The sequence below is a fragment of the Mus caroli genome, chromosome 2 (assembly GCF_900094665.2).
Source record: "Mus caroli chromosome 2, CAROLI_EIJ_v1.1, whole genome shotgun sequence".
Classification (NCBI taxonomy): domain Eukaryota; kingdom Metazoa; phylum Chordata; class Mammalia; order Rodentia; family Muridae; genus Mus; species Mus caroli.
The window spans coordinates 127,899,331-127,921,792 of NC_034571.1; the positions used below are offsets into that span (position 1 = coordinate 127,899,331).

The 22,462-nt window shown below is 40.3% G+C and overlaps 1 protein-coding gene across 2 annotated transcripts in view; it reads left to right on the forward strand.

The window, feature by feature from the left end:
* Plcb1 (phospholipase C beta 1) overlaps nucleotides 1–22,462 on the forward strand; it is a 673,173-nt gene that overhangs the window by 455,533 nt on the left and 195,178 nt on the right. For both annotated transcript variants that reach the window (XM_021181191.2, XM_029472272.1), the window contains exons 8-9: nucleotides 637–737; nucleotides 2,219–2,385. In XM_021181191.2, coding sequence (XP_021036850.1) covers nucleotides 637–737; nucleotides 2,219–2,385 — 268 coding nt within the window. The remainder of the gene's footprint in view (nucleotides 1–636; nucleotides 738–2,218; nucleotides 2,386–22,462) is intronic.

Consider the following 22,462-nt stretch of genomic DNA (forward strand, 5'->3'; position numbering starts at 1 on the left):
GAGAGAGAGAAAGAAAGAAAGAAAGAAAGAAAGAAAGAAAGAAAGAAAGAAAGAAAGAAAGAAAGAAAGAAAGAAAGAAAGAATAAAGTGAGCTGGGAAGATGCTTCACTTAGTAAAGGGTAGGAGAACCTGAATTTAATCCCCAGACCCATATAAACAACTCATACTTGGTGGTCCATGCTTGTAATCTTAGCACTGGGAAAACAAACAAGGGGGTTCAGTGGAGGGGGGAAGGAAAAGAGGGAGAGAATTAGGAAGGGAAAGAGGGAGGGTAGAAGGGCACGAGGCAAGGTCAGACAGGTAAGTTAAATGTTTCTAATGAACAGATTCTGACTTCCTACGTGTAACTTACTTTAGTAAAATTGTGTTAACTGTGGTAAGCTTTAATTAAAATTAAAAATCAACGAAAAAGTTGTGGTTGGCATGCCAAAGTCAGGTTCTACATGAAGTCTAGAGTTGGCCTCAAAGATGTTCTCTGGATTCTTTGGACTGGTTTGGCAAAAAGGAAAAAAGAAAGGAGGAGGGAGGGAGAGAAGGAGAGAGGGAGGCAGGGAAGAAAGGGGGTGGGAGGGAAAAAGAGAAATCAGAAAGGGAACTAGAGAAAGCTCCTGCTCACCCTGTTGTTTTACTTCCCAGAATGACTCCATTCCCCAAGAGGACTTCACTCCAGATGTATACAGAGTTTTCCTGAACAATCTCTGTCCCCGACCTGAAATTGATAACATCTTTTCCGAATTGTAAGAGGATGCATTTTAATCTACTTTTTCTCTAGCTTACAGTGATAAGAGTGTCTAGGGCAGACTTTTGTTATGACTAGAAGGAGATTGTCCAAAAGCAGCGACTTGAAGGAGGTGACAATGTGCTGCTGGCCTTGACAAGCAACTACTCTTCTTATGAGCATGTGTTTACTATGACACATGTATGGCCCCAGATGTCACTTCCCATGCTCAGTTGGCTTTGTTTAGACTGAAGCTTATAATACAGCAGGAAGTGTCTTAACATACAAGAGAAAGATTCATGTAACAGAAGGATTCCTGACTGCACACTATATATTGTACTCCTGTCAACAGTATCAGTATAAAGAAGTTTAGATTACAAAACACCCTCACATACAACATATGGTTTTCTCTGAGTCTAGGAATTACAAACGTTTATAAACATTGCTTTTTTAGATGTATTTTTATTTAATGTATATGACTATTTTGCCTACATGGTATCTATATGCTGTGTATATGCCTAGTTTTCTTAGAGGCCAGAAAAGGGAGTTGGATTCCCTGAAACTGGAGTTATACACAGTTACATAAGCCACCATGTGGATGCTGGGAATTAAATCTGGATCCTTTGCAAGAATAAGTGCCCTTAAGTGCTGAGCCATCTCTCTAGCCCCTAGGTATTGCTTCTTGAAGAGACACATAGATGAAAAGAGGGGGGAAATCAATTTATCTTTTCTGATATACCAAAATCTAACTATTGGCAAAAAGTCAATCCAAATTTGGTAAAGGAAGTAACTGACAGACAGACAAGCCCTGCTGCTGTCACTTAGCACAATGAGCACCTTTGTGATTTTATCACCATAAAACGTTTACTGCGTAGCCACAATATTTATACCATTGAATTGACATGAGTTGTCAACTAAATTGAAATAGGCATTTGAATAACACCAATAACAGCGTTATTTTGAGGATAAAATGAGATTGCATGTTTAGCTCTACATAATATTATAAATTGTTATTATCATTATGTGAAAGAAGCTGACTTGGGAGGCCTAGTAGGGATTTGAAGCTGACCTGGATTGTAGCATGCACCAGGATAAACGGGTACAGAGTGAGTCCCTGTCTCCACAAACCAAAAGAAGCAAATAAAAGCAGTATAAACTCTTGTAAACCTGCAACTTTAGTGGGATGAAAAGGAAAATCATATTCAAGCACATTGGACTTTTTTCTTTTTTAAGTGATAAATCAGCAGTTTTATGTTACATGTGATAAAGATGTTGTTAGTCATCTGATTCTTCTCTAGGTTGGGTGGTAGTAGTCAGGAAGAGTGGTAACCCACCAAGCTTTGTGAAGTGGAAGTAGGGGGCGAAGCAGCATGTGTTTAGGGCAAGGTTAGAATTCCATTATAGACTTTCCGGATATGGCGGAGTTTGATTTCTCCATTCTCAAATGCATACAAAAGTTGTGGAACAGACTGTGATTTCTTATGTTTCCATTACTTTCAGTGGTGCCAAAAGCAAACCGTACCTGACGGTTGATCAGATGATGGATTTTATCAACCTTAAGCAGAGAGATCCCCGGCTCAATGAAATACTTTACCCACCTCTGAAGCAGGAACAGGTCCAAGTGTTGATTGAGAAATATGAGCCCAACAGCAGCCTCGCCAAGAAAGGTAGTATGCGTCACTCAGTACCACACTGCTGATACCCTGCTTCCTCTGGGACCGATCACACTTGGGGAGTAAGGGATTGAAGGTCTCTCCTTTTGGACTTTACTGCATTCTTTTGGCCTGATGTAGTTTTTCGTTGGTTTAACTTTGGTGATATACTTTTCGAGTTCTGTCTGTGGTGCAAGCCACAAAGTTTTAAATGTTTCATCTTTTTTCCCCAAATCTATACAGTAATTGAATGTAATTTTTTTCTAATGCAGCAAATTAACTAACTAAATTAGTTATTCCATTAGGGTCATTTTTTTTTAAGTTGTGTAAAATAGCCCATGAATTTGTCTTGGCTTTCTGTTTTCTTATTTGTTTGTTTGTTTGTTTGTTTGTTTTTCTCCAAGTCTCCAAAACTAAGGAGAATATTCAGTCTGCTATAATCATATCTTATTCCAATTTATACTAACTGATAAATCTCTCCACATGTGGAGAATATTCTGAAGTTTGGGCCTATAGGTTTTTTTTTAAATTAAATTTTGGTAGATTCAAATTAAAATCTTGGTAGGATAAAACAAGTAGTATAAAATGACATCATAATAGCAGCTTTAAGCTACCAGGAAATTATTTTTAAATATATATATTTTTTGAAGATTTTTTTCTTCAAAATAGATATTTACTTTATTTACATTTCAAATGTTGTCCCCTTTCCTGGTTTTCCCTCCGAAAACCGCCTATCCCCTCCACCCTCCCCCTGCTCACCAACCCACCCACACCTGCTTCCAGGCCCTGGCATTCCCCTACACTGGGGCATAGAGTCTTCAGAGGACCAAGGGCCTCTCCTTCTATTGATGCCTGACTAGGCCATCCTTAGCTACATATGCAGCTAGAACCATGAGTCCTACTATGTGTACTCTTTGGTTGGTGATTTAGTCCCTGGGAGCCCTGGGGGTACTGGTTAGTTCATATTGTTGTTCCTCCTATGGGGCTGCTAAACCCTTCAGCTCCTTGGGTCCTTTCTCTAGCTCCTTCATTTGGGACCTTGCGCTCAGTCCATTGGTAGGCTATGAGAATCCACCTCTTTATTTGTCAGGCACTGGTAGAGCCTCTCTGGAGACAATTATAACCGGCTTCTATCAGTAAGCACTTGTTGTTATCCATAGAAGTGTCTGGGTTTGGTGATTGTATATGGGATGGATCCCCAGGTGGGGCAGTCTCTAATATTAATATTAATATTATATATATGTTGAAAATAATCAACAAAATATTATCATAAAGTTTCTTGATGGGTGTTCTAACTATATTCATAGCATAATCTTCAAATAAGAACTTTAGTGAAACCTGTACCTCTGATGCTGACTCTCTTCTGGATTAAAAAGCCCTCATTCGGGAGCCTGATCCATCATGACTCATCTTACTGCAAATGCCTAGAGTCTTTAGGGAAAAAAACAAACCACAGGAAACCAGTCATTGAGTAGAAGTTAATCACACGTTAACATGCAGGTACTTCGTGTAGTAACAGAAATAGCAATCACAAACCACAGATGAGGGTGAATGGCTGAAGTTTTATCATACATTGTACTTGTCCTGGAATCAGCCCTCTCAAAAGAAAAGGAAGCTATGTATTAAGCTTACAACAAAATTGTACTTTTTTTCTTCAGTCTGTTAATTGGGAATTTATAGACAACTTTTCATCAGCCTCTCTGTGCTCTTGGCCAAGCATTTTGCCCTGATTATTAACATGATTTCCATTGTTGCCATTCAGGTAAGGTCAGTGAAAGAAGGCCACAAGCCCAATGTTGGCCTTGTCATTGGCAGGGCTGCCCTGCAAGCATGCGCAAAGACGTTTTTTTTTTTTTTTTTTTTTTTTTTTTTTTTCTAATGCCTGCTTCTTATTGTCAAGCTAGGACAACTTCCTGACTTTTCCAAGAACAGCTAACACTCAATGGTGGAACAATTCCAGAATGAGTCTAAAAATGATTAGCTCATAACAATGTGGCAAGGAAAAGCTTTTGTGAAACCAGCAGGCCTCCCTGTGGCCTAATGACATTGCTCATGAAACCAATGACTGCAGTAGCCAGAGGCATCACAGTGCACGCCATCCTGACACATAACCTCTCCATGCATGACGTTCTTCTGCAAAACTGAAGAGGGAAAAGTTTTTCACTGATCCTTTGTGAGTTTGAAATAAATAATACCCACTAGAAAGCCTCCGACCCATGTGTTGCGATGGTCCAGTGTTAAGTCTTCTCTGGTTATTGAAGTGTTGAAGATTGGTTTTAATTCCTCTGGTGTGTTCCACCTAGCTGCTTGCTAGATCATAAGAGGTCCTTGTGTGTTAGACTTTCTTTTATTTCCCCCTTGACCTATAAAGAAGACTGGATTAAGAGTGCAATATTATTATAGGCTTGGAGGTGAGGTCTGATCACTTACATAAAGCATCTGTGCTCCAACAAAGCATCACTCCCCATAATAGTGAGATTAGATTGGTGTATCTCACAGAAGCCACAAGTAGCACACGGGAAGGATAGGTTTGTCCTATGCTACCAAGATGTGAAGAGATGCCTGACCACTTACTAGTGTAAGAGATGAACCTCTGTCACTTCATGAGACAGAAGTGATAAATAAGCAAATCTGGTTGGATCTGGGTAGGGCTGTCACCCTCCCTCCAGTGAGATAGTCAACTCTCCAGTAGTCAACTAGTCAAATTATAAGAGGCTTTAGTAGGCCCACTTCAACCCCCAAAGCCCATACACAAAAAAGAACCTCTGATAACTGTCCTATTTTAAGGGTAAAAGGAAAGTGTGTAATTTGGATTAGATTAACACATAATAGCTAATAGATTACCATTATTACTTAAAGTAGGACAAAATAGAAATGATACTGGAATGTCAGGGTGGCTTTGATAATGACAGTACCCCAAAAATCTATGGTCCTGGAAACTCAATGGCCATAAAAGCTATCCAAACCAGTGGCTTTGTGGTTCTTATCTCATAAACTAGAGATAGGTGTTTTGTTTTGCCTTGTTTTGTTTTGTTTGTTTTGTTTTGTTTTGTTTTTTTAAAGATTCATAGTTGGGAGCGAGGGGAGAGAGGTCCATGTTGTTTGAGTTAAGCCAGCATAAAGGTTAGCCATGGTAGAGGAAACCCAACACACCAGAAAAAGGATACTTAGTCTTTGACCAGCATCCAAAAGAAAAACAGAAGAGAAAAAAATATTAAGAAAAGTAATGTATTTTGAAAAACTCAGAAAAGCAGGTAGCTCTCTCTTGACACACCTGGAATATTAATTATTCTTCCTGTCTTGTTAGCATGGCTTAAAGTAGACACATCTTCCTGAGACAGTACCCCTGGTCCATTAGCCAAAGGATTGACCACCTCAACTTTGTTAATTGTTTAAGAGAGGTTATGATGGCTTTTCTCCACCTAGACATACTGTTCTTTGCTATCACAGACCTGGAGGGAGAAAATATAGGCCCTAGTCTAGCTAATTCAAATCTGTAAGCATGCACACATGCATGCATCTGTATTCTTTATGACTTCAGCATTTAAATACAAAACAAACAAAAAACTGCTAATGAAAAAATTTAGAGACAACAGATCAAAAGATAAAAGATTTGATATTGAAGACCTATACTAACTGGACATAGTGGAACAAACTGTAATCCCAACATTTGGGAGGCTGAGGCAGGAGGATCTCAAATTCAAGGCCAGCCTGAGCTATACAGCAAAGCCCTTTCTTAACAACCACAAACAAAAACAGCAACAAAGAAGAGTTTGAAGGTTTCTCCTCTTTTTTTTAAATTTTTATTAGGTATTTTCCTCATTTACATTTCCAATGCTATCCAAAAAGTCCCCCATACACTCCCCCCCACTCCCCTACCCACCCACTCCCACTTTTTGGCCCTGGCTTTCCCCTGTACTGGGGCATATAAAGTTTGCATGTCCAATGGGCCTCTCTTTCCAGTGATGGCCGACCAGGCCATCTTTTGATACATATGCAGCTAGAGTCAAGAGCTCCGGGGTACTGGTAACAGTAGGATATAAACATAAGTAACATTTCTCAAGTGCTAATGTGTCTCAAAATCACTGGATGCCTTGTCAAATTTAAATTCTTCATTCAACATTTCTAACAAGGTACTGAGCAATGCTGACCCAGCCTGCAGGACCTACATTGAGCAGCCAGGGTTTGAGAGGTACCAAAATGAGTAGAAAGCTGAGAGATGGAACCCCATAGGGAAAATCCAGGGAATGTCCAAGCTGAATTAATTTTAACAGAAATGAATCAAAGATTTTCCGGGCATCAAGGATACTTTTATCCATTCATGCACTCATTCAATCATCTTGAGCATCCTTATATAATTATCACTAAGGAAAATTAAGACAGGACTTATGCAGCCATGCATGCTGTGTCTGAAGACATCACAGGACAGACAAGTATGTCTGGACAAACAGCCCAGACAGTTGTTATTCTAAATTTCCATTAGCTACACAGGGGAAGTCTTCTTTAATGGCAGCATCTATTTCTTCATCCAGCCACTTGAGTGAGCGAACAGCAGTGATCGTGAGCTGTTATATTCCAAGACATTTTGCGTGCTGCTCCCACAGCTTATGGGAACAAGGAAGACTAGAGTTTCTTCTTATTTATTCACCTTAGTTTCATAGTCATTAGGAGAAAGATTTTGAGATTTATCTGTATGGTGGAGAAATTGCAATACTTTAGAAACTAAAAGGTTGAGGCCAGCTGTCGTAGTGGCTGCCTTTAAACCCAGAACTCCAGAGGGATAGGCAAGCAGATCTCTGTGAGTTCCAGGATAGCTAGGGCTACATAGAAAGACTGTCTCAAAAAATAAACAAAGAAAAAAAAAGAGAAGAAAGAAACTAAATGTTTGAAATATTATGTTAGGCAATGAAAATCAGTGTTATTAATTTAGAGTTTATAGTTCCTAACCTGTTGTGTCTGACTTTGGGATTTCTTTTCTTTAAAAACAAACAAACACCATTTTGTCTCTTCTTTGTTGGGTAAGTTTGAGTCACAGTTAACCTAGGACAATTTTAGAAAGCTGTGGTTTACTTGAATATGGTGGCTGGTTTGAGAGCTAAAGAAATGGTTTCTTTAATCATGTGACTTTAACAATGCATATGAGGGCTAGACATGCAGCTTCATGGTAGCACACTGTCTCACAGGAAGGAAACCCTGAGACCCAGCACTACCACAGATAATAAGTGACTAAATGAGTGACTAAATATTTAAATGCACATGAACATTTTTCAGAGAGCAAAGACAAGACTTTGTAGTCAAATGGCTTACTCAAGACTTAATGAAGGCTTGCCGTTTGTGACACCAGTTGTACTTTAAATCAGGTGTTTCTTGTATCTTTATCAGTGAAAACATGATAAAATAGATACCAGAGTCCAATATGATGTCATAGTTTGTTTTCTCCTGTGCTAGCATGCTGAATATTTCCTCAGGCATACCCAAGAATCAATTAAGTTGGTGTTAAGCTCAATACTGACTGACAAACTTGGTCTGTTTCATCTATTTTACTTCTATACCCTGAAAATTACAAGTTAACTTTTAGTGTGAGTAATGAGAAACTTATTTAATTGTGAATGTGGTAAATATATGTTAGAAATATACATAAACTCTGATTTTAAGAAATATGTTTTTCTTTTATTGGAAATAGCCTTTCCCCTTCAATATATTCTAATTATGTTTCCCCTCTTTCTAATCATCGAAGCTCCTCCTCAGCCCCCACCCCCCATCATGATCCATACCTTTTCTGTCTCTCCTTAAAAAGCAAACTGGCAAACACAGAAGTGGATGCTCACAATCAGCTATTGAATGGATCACAGGGCCCCCAATGGAGGAGCTAGAGAAAGCACCCAAGGAACTAAAGGGAACTGCAACCCTATAGGTGGTACAACAATATGAACTAACCAGTACCCCAGAGCTCTTGTCTCTAGCTGCATATGTATCAAAAGATGACCTAATAGGCCATCACTTGAAAGAGAGGTCAATTGGACTTGCAAACTTTATATGCCCCAGTACAGGGGAACGCCAGGGCCAAAAAGGGGGAGTGGGTGGGTAGGGGGGGTGTGGGGGGTGGGTATGGGGGACTTTTGTTATAGCATTGGAAATGTAAATGAGCTAAATACCTAATAAAAATGGGAAAAAATTAAAAATAAAGCAAACTGGCATTTAAGGGATAATAGCGAAACAAGTAAAATATAGTAAGATTTTTAAAAAATCGAAATAAGACAAAGCAACCAAACAGAAGGAAAAGTCCTTAAAGAAAGGCACAGAACAGATAAACACACTCTTGCAAATACTCAGGAACCCCATAAAACTAGAAGCTATGATATACACATGCAAAGGACATATACTGTAAAAACAATAAATCAGTAAAAACAACATTGAATTATATTTTTCATAAAAGAGAGGAAAAGTTAAGAAGCCTTGACACTGCATTGTGAGACAGTGAACCTCCAAAGATGTCCTTGAATTTATTTCCTGTTGGTCATCTACTGCAGGGCATGAGGCTGACTCTTAAGAGTGGTTTGTACTCCCAGCAAGTCTCCCTTGGAAAAAAATTAAATTTTCAATGGGCTAGATGGGAGAATGTGTCAATTTCTCCTTTCATCTCAAAGACCCTGTCTAGTGCAGACCTGTGCAGGTCCTATGCATGCTGACCTAGAGTTTGTATGTCCATCTATGATGTTAATTTAGAGGGCCTTATTTTTTTCTGTTCTCCATTCTCTGTGTTCTAACATCCTTTCTGCCTCCTCCTTCAAGGTTTCCTGAAGCCTGAGGGGAAGGAGTTGGAGGACATACCCCATTTAGGGCTGAGTGTCCACGATCTCTCATTTTCTGCATAATGTCTTGCTGTGGGTCTCTGGATTTGTTTCCATCTGCTGCTGGAAGAAGCTTTTCTGGTGGTGGCTGAGCAAGACACTGATCTATGAGTACACCATGATGTCATTGGGAGCCCTTTGATTGCTACATTGTATTTTTAGGATAGTAGTATTTGCTTTTGCCCTTTGTCCCTGGGCTATTTAATCTCAGATTCTCTGTCACACAAGCAGTGTCATGTAGTGAGTTGTTCAGTTTTCATGAGTTTATGAGCTTTCTTTTGTTGGTGATATCCAGTTTTAATCATTGGTATTCAGATAAGATGCAAGGTGTTATTTTAATTTTCTTATATCTGTTGAAACTTCCTTTGTAGCTGAGTATTTGGTCAATTTTGGAGAACTTTACATGAGCTGCTGAGTGTTGCAGGAAATATTTAAAAAGACTGACAGGCTTCCTGCACTACTGCAATGCACCAGCAGACCATATGGCTCCAGCAGAGTGATTTCAACTAGGTGGTCTCTCTGGGCCAGAGCTCCCGAGTCTCTCTTCAAATTGCTGCCATGCCAGCCCCACGCAACAACCGTCCACCCCACGGTCAGCTGCCAGACAACCCAGCAACCTAGTAGAAGCAAAACTGTTGAAGCTTATAATTAACTGATGAGATTTATGTATCAATAAATTCTCAATTCACAAGATGACAATAGAATAATTTTGGAACCAATTGATAATGATAAAGACTTCCCACCTAGATTAGACAAATTATCCCAATTATTCTAGCCTTATAATATCATAACTACCTGTGGCTATCTACAGCCAAGCTGGTTCAGGTTCTTCTTCCTGTCTGTCCTCCTCCATCTTGGCCTTCCCCCTTTCTTCCTAGATGCTGTCTCTGCAACTCTTACCAACACCTCCCCTTTCCCTGTCCAATCACAGGCTTCCTGCTACACTAATATTTTGATGTAATTGGACAGGGAAAGTCCTGTCACAGCTGAGAAAGTGTATTCTTTTGTGTTTGGGTAAAATGTCCTTTAGTTTTCTGTTAGGTCCATTTGGTTTATGACATCAGTTAACTCCAGTATTTATCTGTTTAGTTTTTGTCTGCATGACCTAATACCAACAGTGGGGTGTTGAAAGGTCATTATCAGTGTGTGAGGATCAGTAGGTAATTTATGCTGTACTGGTGTTTCTTTTATTAACTTGGGTACCCATTTATGCTTGGTACATAAATGTTAAGAATTGGAATCTATCCTCTTGGAAGATTTTTTTCTTTGACGAGTATGTCGTATCCTTCCATATCTCTACTAGTTATTTTGGCTTGAAGTCTATTTGGCACCAGCTTGCTTCTTAAATTCATTTGCTTAGAGTATCCTTTTCCATTCTTCTATTCTGCAATGATATTTATTCTTGTTGTTAAGGTGTATTTCTTGGATGCAGCAGAAGGATGAACCCTGTTTCTACAACTATTCTCTTAGCCTGTGTCTTCTTATTGAGAAAATTATGTCATTGCTATTGAGAGTTATCAATGGGTAGTATTTATTGAATCTTCTTATGGTGTTGTGGTGGTCTCTTTTTCTCCTCTTATGACTTGCTGCCCAAGGATTATTCATTCATTGTGTTTTCTTGGTGTGATTAACCTCACCAGGTTGATATTTTCCTTGTAGCATTTTCTATACAGGCTGAATTTGTAGACGGATAGTATTTAAATTTTATTTTAGCATAGAATGTCTCTTCACCTCCTCCTTCTCCTTTTTTTTCTTTTTCTTCTCCTTCATCTTCCTTATAATCATCATCATCTATTGTGATTGAAAATTTTGCTGGATATATTTGTCTGGGTTAGTGTGGTGGTTTAAATATGAATGGCTCCCTTACACTCTTACGTTTGAATGCTTGGCCCATAGGAACTGGTATTATTAAGATGTGTGGCCTTGTTTGAGGAAGTGTGTCACGGTGGGTACAGGCTTTAATGGTGAAGGTTTTAAGGTCTCATATATGTTCAAGCTAAGCCTAATATGGCCCAGCCTTTACCCTGCTGCCTGTGGATCAAGATGTAGAACTCTCAGCTCCTTCTCCAGCACCATGTCTGCCTGCATGCTGCCATGCTTCCTGCCATGATGATAATGAACTAAACCTCTGAACTGTAAGCCAGCCTTAATTCAATGGTCATGGCTTTTCTTCACAGCAATAAAATCCTAACTGAGACTGCTGGCATCAGTGATCCTTGAAAGTTTTAGAACATCTGTTCAGGCCCTTCTAACTTTTAGAGTCTCAACTCAGAAGTCAGGTGTAATTCTAATCAGTCTGCCTTTATATGTTACTTTGTCTTTTTTCATGCAGAATTTAATATTTTTCTTTGTTGTAGTGTTTTGATTATCATGTGCTAAAGAGCATTTCTTTTCTTGTCCAGTCTTTTTGGGGTTCTTTATGCTTCTTGTACTGTGATAGGCACCTCCCTCTTCAGGTCATGAAAAGTTTCATTTTGTTTAAAATATTTTCTGTATCTTTAACCTGGGTGTTATTATGTTTTTATCTTCCTTTATTTCTGTTATTTTTAAAGTGTCCAAGACTTTTGGGGTTTTTTATACCTAGATTTTTTTTAAGATTTAACATTTTTTCCTTTTCCCACCAAAGTATCCATTTCTTTTATTATGTCTTCAATGCCTGAGATTGTCTTTCGTCTTTTTTATTCTATTGGTAAGACTTGCCTCTGAAGTTCTGGTATAAGTTCTTAAAATTTAAATTTCCAGATTTCCCTCAGTTAGGGTTTTGTTTATTAATTCTGTTTTTATTTTCAGGTATTGAACAGTTTTATTCATTTTTCTTAGATTTCTTTACTGGATTTATTCATGTTTTTCATTTAAGGACCTCTGATAGATATATTCATAAAGGCTATTTAGAAGTCATTGTCTTATATTTCAACTATATTGCATTTCTCAGGGCTTATTGTAGTAAAGTTGCTATGCTCTAATGGAGACATATTGTCCTGGATGTTACTGAGTATGTTTTTTAGTTTGTTTGTTTGTTTATATCTAGGCATCTGGGTTTGAGATGATTGTAATTCTAGATGCTGATATCTGGTCTTGTCATTGAAGTTGATGTTTTGTTCCTTGGTTTCTGTTGCCCTTTCTGTTTCTTAGGAGAGTGTGGTAGCTGTGACTTGCCTGGTAGGGATTGTTTCTGAGAACCTGCCAGATATGGCCACTGGGCTTCCATATACAATGTTTCTAAGTATTGGGAGCTGACAAGAATTGGAATGTGCTACAAAGGAAGGAAAGGCACTGGAGTTCCTAGAAGGAAGAGAGGATGATCTGTCAATGTCTCCTGAGTCCCTGGGAATGAGAGCAGAATGGGAGGAGAGGCCACAGCAGGAAGTCTGCTATGAGCTGGGGATGAGATTGGGGGATTTTATTTGGAAGAGAGGAGGCAGAGTGAACATCTGAAAATCATCTACCTGCTTTCCCTGGCCTGTTGGGTTTTCAAGCAGGCTTGGCTAGTGGGCTCCCAAGAAATGCATGCTGGAGTTGAGAACTCATACAAAGGGATGAGTAAGGAGGGAAGATGGAAAAGAAGAGCTGCATGATGTACTGGAGATGAGGGAAGAGAGAGGGGAGGCTTCAGCAGGTGATCTGCTACAGAGCTGGACCTGAGCATTAGATTTGCAAGTAAGGAGGAAGGGGTGAAGATCTACTGGTAGCCTATCTGTTTCCCTAGCCTGTGAGGCCTGATGATTCCCAGGAATTCCACAAATACATTTAAAGTAGACTTTTTAATGGTAAAATAATATACTTACATAATGTATATATGCTAATGTTTAGTTTCTGGGGAGCTGGTTTTAGAGGGCATTGTTGATTTGTTTATTTGTTTTGTTTTGTTTTGTTTTTAAGATACGATCTCACTGTATATTGCTAGCTGGCCTAAAACTCACTCTAAAGTCGAGGATGGTCTTGACTTTAAAGAACATCTGCCTGCTTCTGTCTCCCTGGTTCTGATATTAAAGGTTTCTGATGCCATGCCCAGATCATGTGAATGATTTAAGATTTTAAGTAGAAGACAAAAATTAAAGGAATAAATTAACATGGCCAGAAGCCTGAACACTAAACCCATATACATAGAGACTGTCTGAAAATGTGACACAAGGAAGTATAAAGTATTCAGAAGAGAATGGCCTTTGCCTGTTATCCAGCTGTGGCTAGCCTGTTGGCCATATATCCACTCTGGCATCTCTGCTTGGAGAGATTCATTTATTCATTACAAAAAGTCCAAGGGTTTCTGTGCATTCTAAGCCAAATATTTACGTACTTGATTTCCACAAAGAGAGAATTGGAATCTTGTAGTAGAAAATACCATTCTCAAGGGACTTTTTTCATTTCTTTTTTTTTTTTAATATCACATATTTAGAAATGTCCCTGTCCCTGTCACCAAATGCTTCTTCCTTGCCTAATTGTCTGAATGCAAATCTAACTATGCTTGACTAGGGAATGCAGAGTGACCCTTGCCTCTTCTGAACAAGATGTCCATGGATGTTTTGGTTTGCAGACTAATGTCTTTTTAATCACTTAGAGTCTTTAGAAAAAAGACAGTGAGTTAAATTAACATGAAAAACAAGACCGTTATATTGGTACTTTTGATAATAGGACCCAGACCTCAGCATTCAATGGATATCCATGAATGAAAGCCACTTTTGGTTAAACTGCAAAACTGAAATAAAACAGTTGAGTTTGTTTCTTATCTCACTCTTTTATAAAAAGCATGTGTGTATGTATGTATGTATGTATGTATGTATGTATGTATTTGTTGAATAATTGAACTAATATAGCAGAACACATTATTAGCAGGTGCTTCAAGCTCCACTCTTCATCATCACTAAGTCTTCCTCATGAATTACTGATAGACTATACTATATAACTATATGTACTATAATTTTATATGTACTACATGTTCTAAATGGTTTATTGCCATTAAATTGTAAAACTGAAGGTATATAAGTCCCCTTAGTGTTTGGTCAGTAGCTAGGGAGTAAATGCTTTAAGAGTTGAAATAAACTCAAGATTACTATGTGCAAAATTTTTGTTTTAAGCAAAGCATCACAAGTTCAGGAACACCAAGAATTTTCCATAAAGTAGAAACAAGGTAACATGCCTGTATCAGGAGGAATAACTAAATTGTGTTTGCAATATTGTTTTATTTTAAATCCCTACGCAGTCCAACTATAGTGGAACATTGTTAATCCCAGGAAGAAGGCAGTGTGACCAGATTCTGAGCATCGCACATGATATCGTGCCCTTTCAATGAAAAGCAACAGAAATGTAAATTGAACTGAAACACAGAGATGGGTGTGCTTATCCAACAAGCCAAGAGTCAGGGTTTGTAGTGGCTGTGAATCCAGGACCTCCAAAGATGTGACTGAGAATTGCCCTTCCTCCAGAACCGCATGACTTCACTGAGGAAAACCATCTAAAAGGTGATGAATGGAAGCAGAGAGTGCAGTCATAGATCAGTGAACTGGTGAAGAGCAAACGGAAGGCATGCTGATCAGAGGGTGACAAGATCCACTTAGGAAGATTAAACATTAGTGATGTGCTGGCAGACATCATAAGGGTGGGCTAGGGTTATAACACCAGTTGGTAGAGAGCTAGCCCAGCATGCATAAAGCCTTGGGTTTCATCCCAGTACCATATAAACCAGGGAGAGTGGTACACTCTTATAGTTCCAGCACTTGGGAAGTGGAAACAAAGGACAGAGAATTGAGGGTCACATATGGATACATAGAGGGTCTAAGTTCATCAGTGTTACTTGAAACACTATCCCAAAAATGTGTTGTCATTGTCATTGTTATTATTATCATTATTACTACTACTACTACTATTACTATTGCCGTGTGCATACTTGAAAAATCAAATGTCTTGTTGGAGTTTAGGAAAATGTTTGACATCATGGCAGACTTAAGCAAGTAAACTCCACCAAGGAATGAAGCCCTCCTTGCTCCATCCTTGGGTTGTTCTCCTGTGAAATTAGATGACACATGCAGTTTAGTGACATAGGTGTTCCTCTCATTTCCCTTGGCACACACTTTCCAAGCCTAGCCAGAAGCATCTGCTGTAACACTGTAGAACTTTCTCTCAATGCATTCATAGCCATCCTGAAATCCCTGGGAACTGCAGCCCAACCCTGAAGTACACGCCCTACCTTCGCCCAGCATCTTCCTTGTTACTAATCCAGATGCTTGCACCAGGGGTTCTTGTCACTGAGGGACTTAGCCATTTAGCATTTAACTCTCAGATCACAGAAGGAACAGGTAAGAAAAGAAATCTACTGTGATTGAGGCTCCTTCTGTTCTCCCTCTTGCCCTCAGCTGCTCTAGAGTCCCATGTGGGCTCCCCTGACAGCAGTTCTTAGAAAAGAGATACAGTGCTGACGTTGTATGTTAACATTGCGTCTATAGCCATGGTTCTCAAATTTGCCCTTGCCAGAGCACTGCTTTCTCTGGGTTTCTTCTAACAAAGTATTACAAGAAAGCCTGTGTGTAGAGGGAATAAAACTGCCAAAAGCACTATTAGGATTACAAGAAAAGAAGCTAGTGTGTCCTAGAAGTGGGTGGTGACAGCCCTCCCTTCCCCTGTGTCTTCTACAGGCTGCTGCCTGCTCCTGCAGGTGCTGTGGCTCAAACCCCAGGAGATACAAGATGTTCAGTTGTAAAACTGCTCATCTGCAGGAAATATTGACCGCTTTAAAGATCTGCCTCACAATTAAGGTGTGTGCATAGATTACCCACACAGCACCTGCGGGAAAAACAGAACTAAAATGAAGGAACAAAGCCAACTTCTCCCAAGACAAAGTCAAATGAAAACTATATGCCTTAGCTAATTCTTTCATGCCTTAATTTACTGTGACCGAGGAAGCTGCTGAAAGCAGCCCTAGCATTGTATTGATTAGAATCCTACTTAAATTCCACCTATTGACTTTCTAGCCCCTGTGGAAGGTTAGGAAGGAATGGCACTGTCCTTCCTGTGTGCATTGAAAACTGCCCTTCACTCTGAGACTCTTATCTTCACAGACCTCTCTGAAGTATTTGAAATGGGCTAAGAATGGGGGGGAACAAAAGCAAATAAATGAACTAAGACCCCCCCTTTTGCTGGGACAGCCATGGTATGCCTTCTGTTGCCTGGTACACCGGGTAACTTCCAGCACCTTCTTTCTCTTGTTGCTTTTCCTTCATTCCCAGAAGGCATGGACTAATAGGGGAAGCAGAGGCCTAGCCCAGGAAGCCTGTGTTTTCCTCCTCTGGCCTTTCCTTTGATGACCTCAGTGTTTGCTCAGCAGCTAGACACTAGCCAGAAACTCACAGCCTTTTCTTGTCACAACGAAAATTCTTTCTGTTCAGAAAATAGCCATGCAGGAAAAGTAAAAATAGTAAAAGGCAAAGGCGAATGGCAGCCTCAAGGAAGGAAAGGAACCCTGGTAGGCCAAGACACCTACGGTACGCTGTGTCTTCTGGGTTCTTCCCTCATTACAAAAACTTTCCTAAGATGACCTGCCATTTCATGTGTGAAGTCTTCAGACTATACAAATAGCTCTTTTCCCTTCCACGAAACTTACTATCAGGATATGGTGATGACAGTCGCTGCTGTTGCACCTCACACCTTTCAGCTGTAGAGAGATGGGACTCTGTTTCAGTTGCAGATAGAAGGCTCTATTTTCACTGTTCAGAAAGAGGAACAGCTAGGCAAGTTGACCTATGCTGAGCCACAGGCAGGTTGTCCCCAGTACTGCAATCCACAGAGTATCATTCACACCAAAAAGGAGGAACACACACAGAATATGTGGAACAGACAAGTCGTGATATGGTGGCTTGAATATGCTTGTCCCATGGAATGGCACTATTAGGAGGTGTGGCCTTGTTGGAGGAAGTGTGTTGCTGTTAGGGTGGGCAATGAAACCCTAGCGGCCTTCAGATGAAGATGTAGAACTCTTAGGTCCTCCTGCTCCATGCCTGCCTAGACACTGCCATGCTCCCACCTTGATAATAATTGACTAAACCTCTGAACCTGTAAGCCAGCTCCAATTAAATGTTGTCCTTTATAAGAGTTGCCTTGGTCATGGTGTCTGTTCACAGCAGTAAAGCCCTAACTAAGACACATGATCACAAGGAAACAAGACTGGATAGTCCATGTTAACACACAACTGAGGAACTAGATGGCTATCAAATGGAAGCCAGAGATAACTGAGGATTTCTTTAAGAGACTTCAGCAATTCTGGGAGCTAGGTCTTAATTCCAAACCCTTGCAATCTTTAGAACTCCAGTTTTAAAAATATATAAAATCTCCAGGCTTAGGAACAAGACTTAATTTTGGACAATAGATAAAAATCAACCACGTTACCCAATACTGCAGCTAACATGTAGAAAATGAGCCAAAGATGCTGTATACTCGTGTTCCTATATGTTCTTTTCCATATTTCCTTAGGAACTAACTCTGAAAAACATAAATTGGAGTCCAAAAACTTTGAGATGTAATCCTTGGAAGCAGTAGAAAGGCTACAGGATGGAGAAGGAGGAAAAGGCATTCAGAGAATATCTGTTCTCACTGTGCATAAGCAGAGCTCAGTAGTGGGGCAAACATTGTATTAGTATGTTGGGCATCCATCTTCCACTGTGTTTGAGGATGCTCTAGAGAAGTCCTAACTTCCAGGAACTCCCAAGTAAGGCATCAAGTAGGGAGATGCAAATGGAAGTTGAATCATATTTCTTTCTAGACAGTGATGCCACCTACTACAGTCTCCCTACCAGAAAACCAAATGTTTATCTTGATTGCAGTAATTTAAAAGAATTTTTCACCTGGTGGCACAAGTCTGTGGTGCTGGTTACTTAGGAAGCTAACATAGGAAATCTCAATTCTGTGACCTGCTAGGGAAGCTTTTGAGGCATAGTCTCAAATCTAGAAAGTTATCTGGGTGGTGTAGCTCAGGGGTAAAGCACTTAACTAGCATGACTGCATCCTAAGTCTGATCCTAAGTACAGAAGAAAACAACAAGCAGACCAATCTCCACCTACTCAAAGAAGAGGCCCTCCCTGGTCCAGGCTATCCACTCAGCTGCTTTCTTTACCAGATACCTGATGCCATGTCACAAACATTTTGATTTTAAAACCACGTACTCTGCATCCAACTTAAGAACTGCTGAAGTTGGTTATAATGGCAAAGACGTATAATCCCAGCATGATCTGAAAGCTTCAGAGGAGGAAAGTGTTGTTTCCTGCTTGTGCTTCCAGAAGTCTGCAGAGCAGGGTTCCCATGATGGATGGACAGTCTCATGACACTTGAAACGATAGGATGGTTCTGTGTTCCTTCTCAGAAAGCTTGGGAGAAAACACAGCTGGGACTGCCTTTGTGCTTCGGAGTAGATGGGATTAAGGAGAGTGAAGGCTTTGCATCTGTAAGGTCAGGATCCATTTGACTTAGACATCATGGTAAAGGATCTAAAAGATTTTGCCTCCTTTGTATTGTGGTCAGAACCACAGAGCAGTGCACTCATGAAATGCAGTAGAGCTCCCTCCCTGCCCTCTGAAAACCTCTGTTCAAAGGGTAGATCTGCACCTGGGCAATCCTAGGCTCCACTTGCAAATCTAAGTAAGGCTGTATTTTAAAAAGAAAAGGGACAGAGGATGATGATGACCTCAGGGTGCATGCCTAGTATATAAGGGGGTGGGACAGAGGTGTTGCTTGTACTAGAGGGAAGTGGAGAATAAGAAGGTTTCCTTCTTTTTTTGTTCTTTTGGAGGGTGTTTGTATGGGGACAAAGTTTTACTATATAACTTTATATGGTATAACTATATAGAACTATGTAACTCCAGGCTGGCCTGGATCCTGCTGTGTAGCACAGCTGGACTCAGATTTATAGCAATCCTCTTGCCTCTGCCTCCCAGCTACTGAAGTTACAAGCATGAGCCACCTCACTAGCTTTCAAACAAAAGGTCCAACCTAGGCTGTCGTTATCTCTCCATGTCATTTTAAATGGGGGGGGGGTCTTCTTTAAGTCAAAGTTCATCTGTCAAGTTAAATAGCCAAAGCTTCTTTGACTTGTCAAACAGACCCATGAGGAGTAAATAAATTCGCAAATGTGAGAATGCTTTGGAGAAGGGACAGTGCTGTATCAACGTTAGGTGTCATCATTAAGAACTTTCACACCAACCACATCAACACATACAACTCAAGAAGCTGAGAAAAGTGTAGAGCCACAGAGAGCTGTGGCAGCAGGGACAGGGGCTGACCTATGGGAAGCAGATCATATAAGCATTCAGTGAGCATCACTATGCCATACCTTAGCTTGTATTTGTCCATGGTATAGTACAGGTTTTACAGTCTACAATGCATAGAATAGATGATCCTTTCAATTTAAGATAAAATAATAATGCATGAGAACATGTGTAGACCACATTAAATACAGGATTGGGAAGTCTGGAGAAAAATTTAAAAGCCAGAAATTTTCATCTATTAGATAGAAACCAAGGTAGTTAACATATGCTATAGCAAAACCCGTGCCCAAGCAGAAAAATAAAAGAGGAACATTTAATTATTATTTCTGAAAGCAGGCAGATAGATTTGGGTGAGCCATGTCATTGCCATCTGCATGTCTTTCCTTGAGAGGAGCTAGCAGAATCCTCAAGGGTCATAGCACCAGGAATAAACATAAGCCAAGAAATGGCATCTCGCTGCTGCACTTGGAAGTGATTTAAGGGTGTTAAGCCCTTGGGCAGGAAGTGTTCCAGCGACCTCTGCTATCATTACCCAGAGAGCAGGGCTTGAATGATGATGAATGGTTTTTCATCCACCTAATCCCAGTGACATCCAAACATATGAGTGCCAGATCCTGCCTAATTGGCATTTGGCACGACAGAATGTGGTTGGTGCCCATGCTAACTGGCAGACACATTGTCCAGTTCCCCCATCTCAGCTGTGCTATGATACATGTGGACCATCTGTCTTCCAAGGCAGAATTTCCCAGTGCTAAACCACTTTGAAGATATTTGCATGCATTTGGCATTTCTTACCCTTCAAAAGCTAACCTGCATACTATCTGCAAATCCCACTAACAATGTCACCTCCTGCTTAGCATTTCTACTGTCCAGGATTGGCATAACACATTTTCTATTGTGTTTTACCTCTCGTCTCCTAGATGTAAGACTCATAGGTTGAAGGAAGAAAATGCTGGAGGACTCCTCTAAATTGCAAACAGAGATTAGAACATAAATTAAATCTGGAAAGGAATTTTGGACCTTGATAGACAAATTCAAATCAAAGACTGTAATCCTCACGCCTCTGCCAGATGGGTCATTTATCTGCCAGAGCCCAGCTTCTTCTAACAAAAAGATTAAAGTAACACATTTTCGAGAGATAAGTAAATCATGGGAAAGACTCTTTTCCTGGTCACACTCGGGGCTATTTTTAGGACTGATGCAGTGTAGGCAGATTAAGGCCAACTGTCTATATAGCAAAATGTCCCGCTTTCCATAGTCCGTGGCTCTTACTTAGGACAGCGCTAGGAGTGATCAGTAGATAGATAAAGTCAGCTTCATGCAGCTCTCTCTTCTCAGGGTCCAGCATGAGCTCCTGGTCCAGCCTCCACACTTGCCACTCAAGTTTCCCCCTCAGCCTCTGTTTACTGAACTGAAAATTAATCACTCTCTCAGAGTGGTAGGTAGTTCGTTTTATCAGCACTATTATTATGGTTTATTCTCTGTTACTAGACCATGGGCAGTGTCTTCCACGGCAGTACAACACAGCCTGTCCACCTAAGGCACAAATCCTCCATGTTCTATGCTGTCTTGAGCAAGTCCCTTTCTGCAGATTTTGTATCTACAAGAAAGGCATACAGGTTTTAGCCCTTGCCCAGTGACAGTGGGAATGGGCTGAGTTCATTCTGCATATGGCGAGAAACATGAATGATTTGCTAAGCAGCACACAAGAAACAGATCAAACCGATGAGCCCATTCAAAGGCAGGTTTTCCTCATTTGTGATCCTGCCTGCAGTTACATATTAGATTTCCTATCAAATCACAACTCATTATCTAAAAAGAAAATTCATACATATAAACATAAACAGCCATATATTTTGCTGAAAACTCCTCATTCACAAGCAATTCTACACCCATTGTTAATGCCATGAAGGGGACATTTCCTGGGTGTATGTCTAATTAGTTCCTTATCCTATTGCTGTGACAAAAATATCTGATAAAAGCTACCTAAGGAAGGAAGGCTTGGTTCTGGCTCACAGCTTGAGGGTTCTCTCCATCACAGTGAGGAAGGGATGGCAGCTCTAGCTGGTGTATCAGGAACATGAGACAGTTGCCCACAATGCACCCAATGTCAGAAAGCAGAGATGAAAGCTGGCCTCAGCTCCCTTTCTCCTTCTCCCTTTTGCATCCCTTACCCTCCATCCCATGGAATGATGCCACCCACATTCAGGGTGGGACATACTTCCTTAGTTAAATTTCTGTGTGAATACTCTTACAAATATAACCAAATGTGAGTTCCCTATGTGATTTTTAAATCCAGTAAAGTTGACAATGAAGGCTGATCATCACAAGTCCATCCCTTGTCTACTTGACACCCAGCTATATAACCTTCAAATCCCAATATTCCATTTCTGGTCTTCAAGTCTCATGTCTATCTGACAAAGAAAAAAAGCATTCAGCCCAACTTCAAAAGTCTCTATGGTCTTTAAAAGTTTCAGTACTGTTTACAAGTCCATAGAAGTGTGGTGTTGGCCAGGTAGTGGTGTTGCAGGCCTTTAATCCTAGTACCTGGGGGAGCAGAGGCAGGTGGTTTTCTGAGCTTGAGGCCAGTCTGATCTACATAGTGAGTTCCAGAACAGCCAAGGACATGGAGAGACTTTGTCTCAAAAAGCCACAGCCACCACCACAGCCATGCACATACATACACACACACATACATACATACATACATACACACACACACACATACATACACACACACACACACACACACACACACACACACACGTACACATGCATGCTCACATGCAGGCACACACACGTGCACACAGTCCAAAGCCTCTCCTTAGACCCAAGATAGCCTCTTGATTATAAACCCTTATTTAAAAAGTCATACACTTTCAAATTACAATGGTACACAATAAATATTCTCATCCAGAAGGAAAGATAAGACAAAGGAAGACTGAAAACCAGTAGGGAGAACACCAAATCCTGCAGCTTCCTGTTCTACATCAGGGG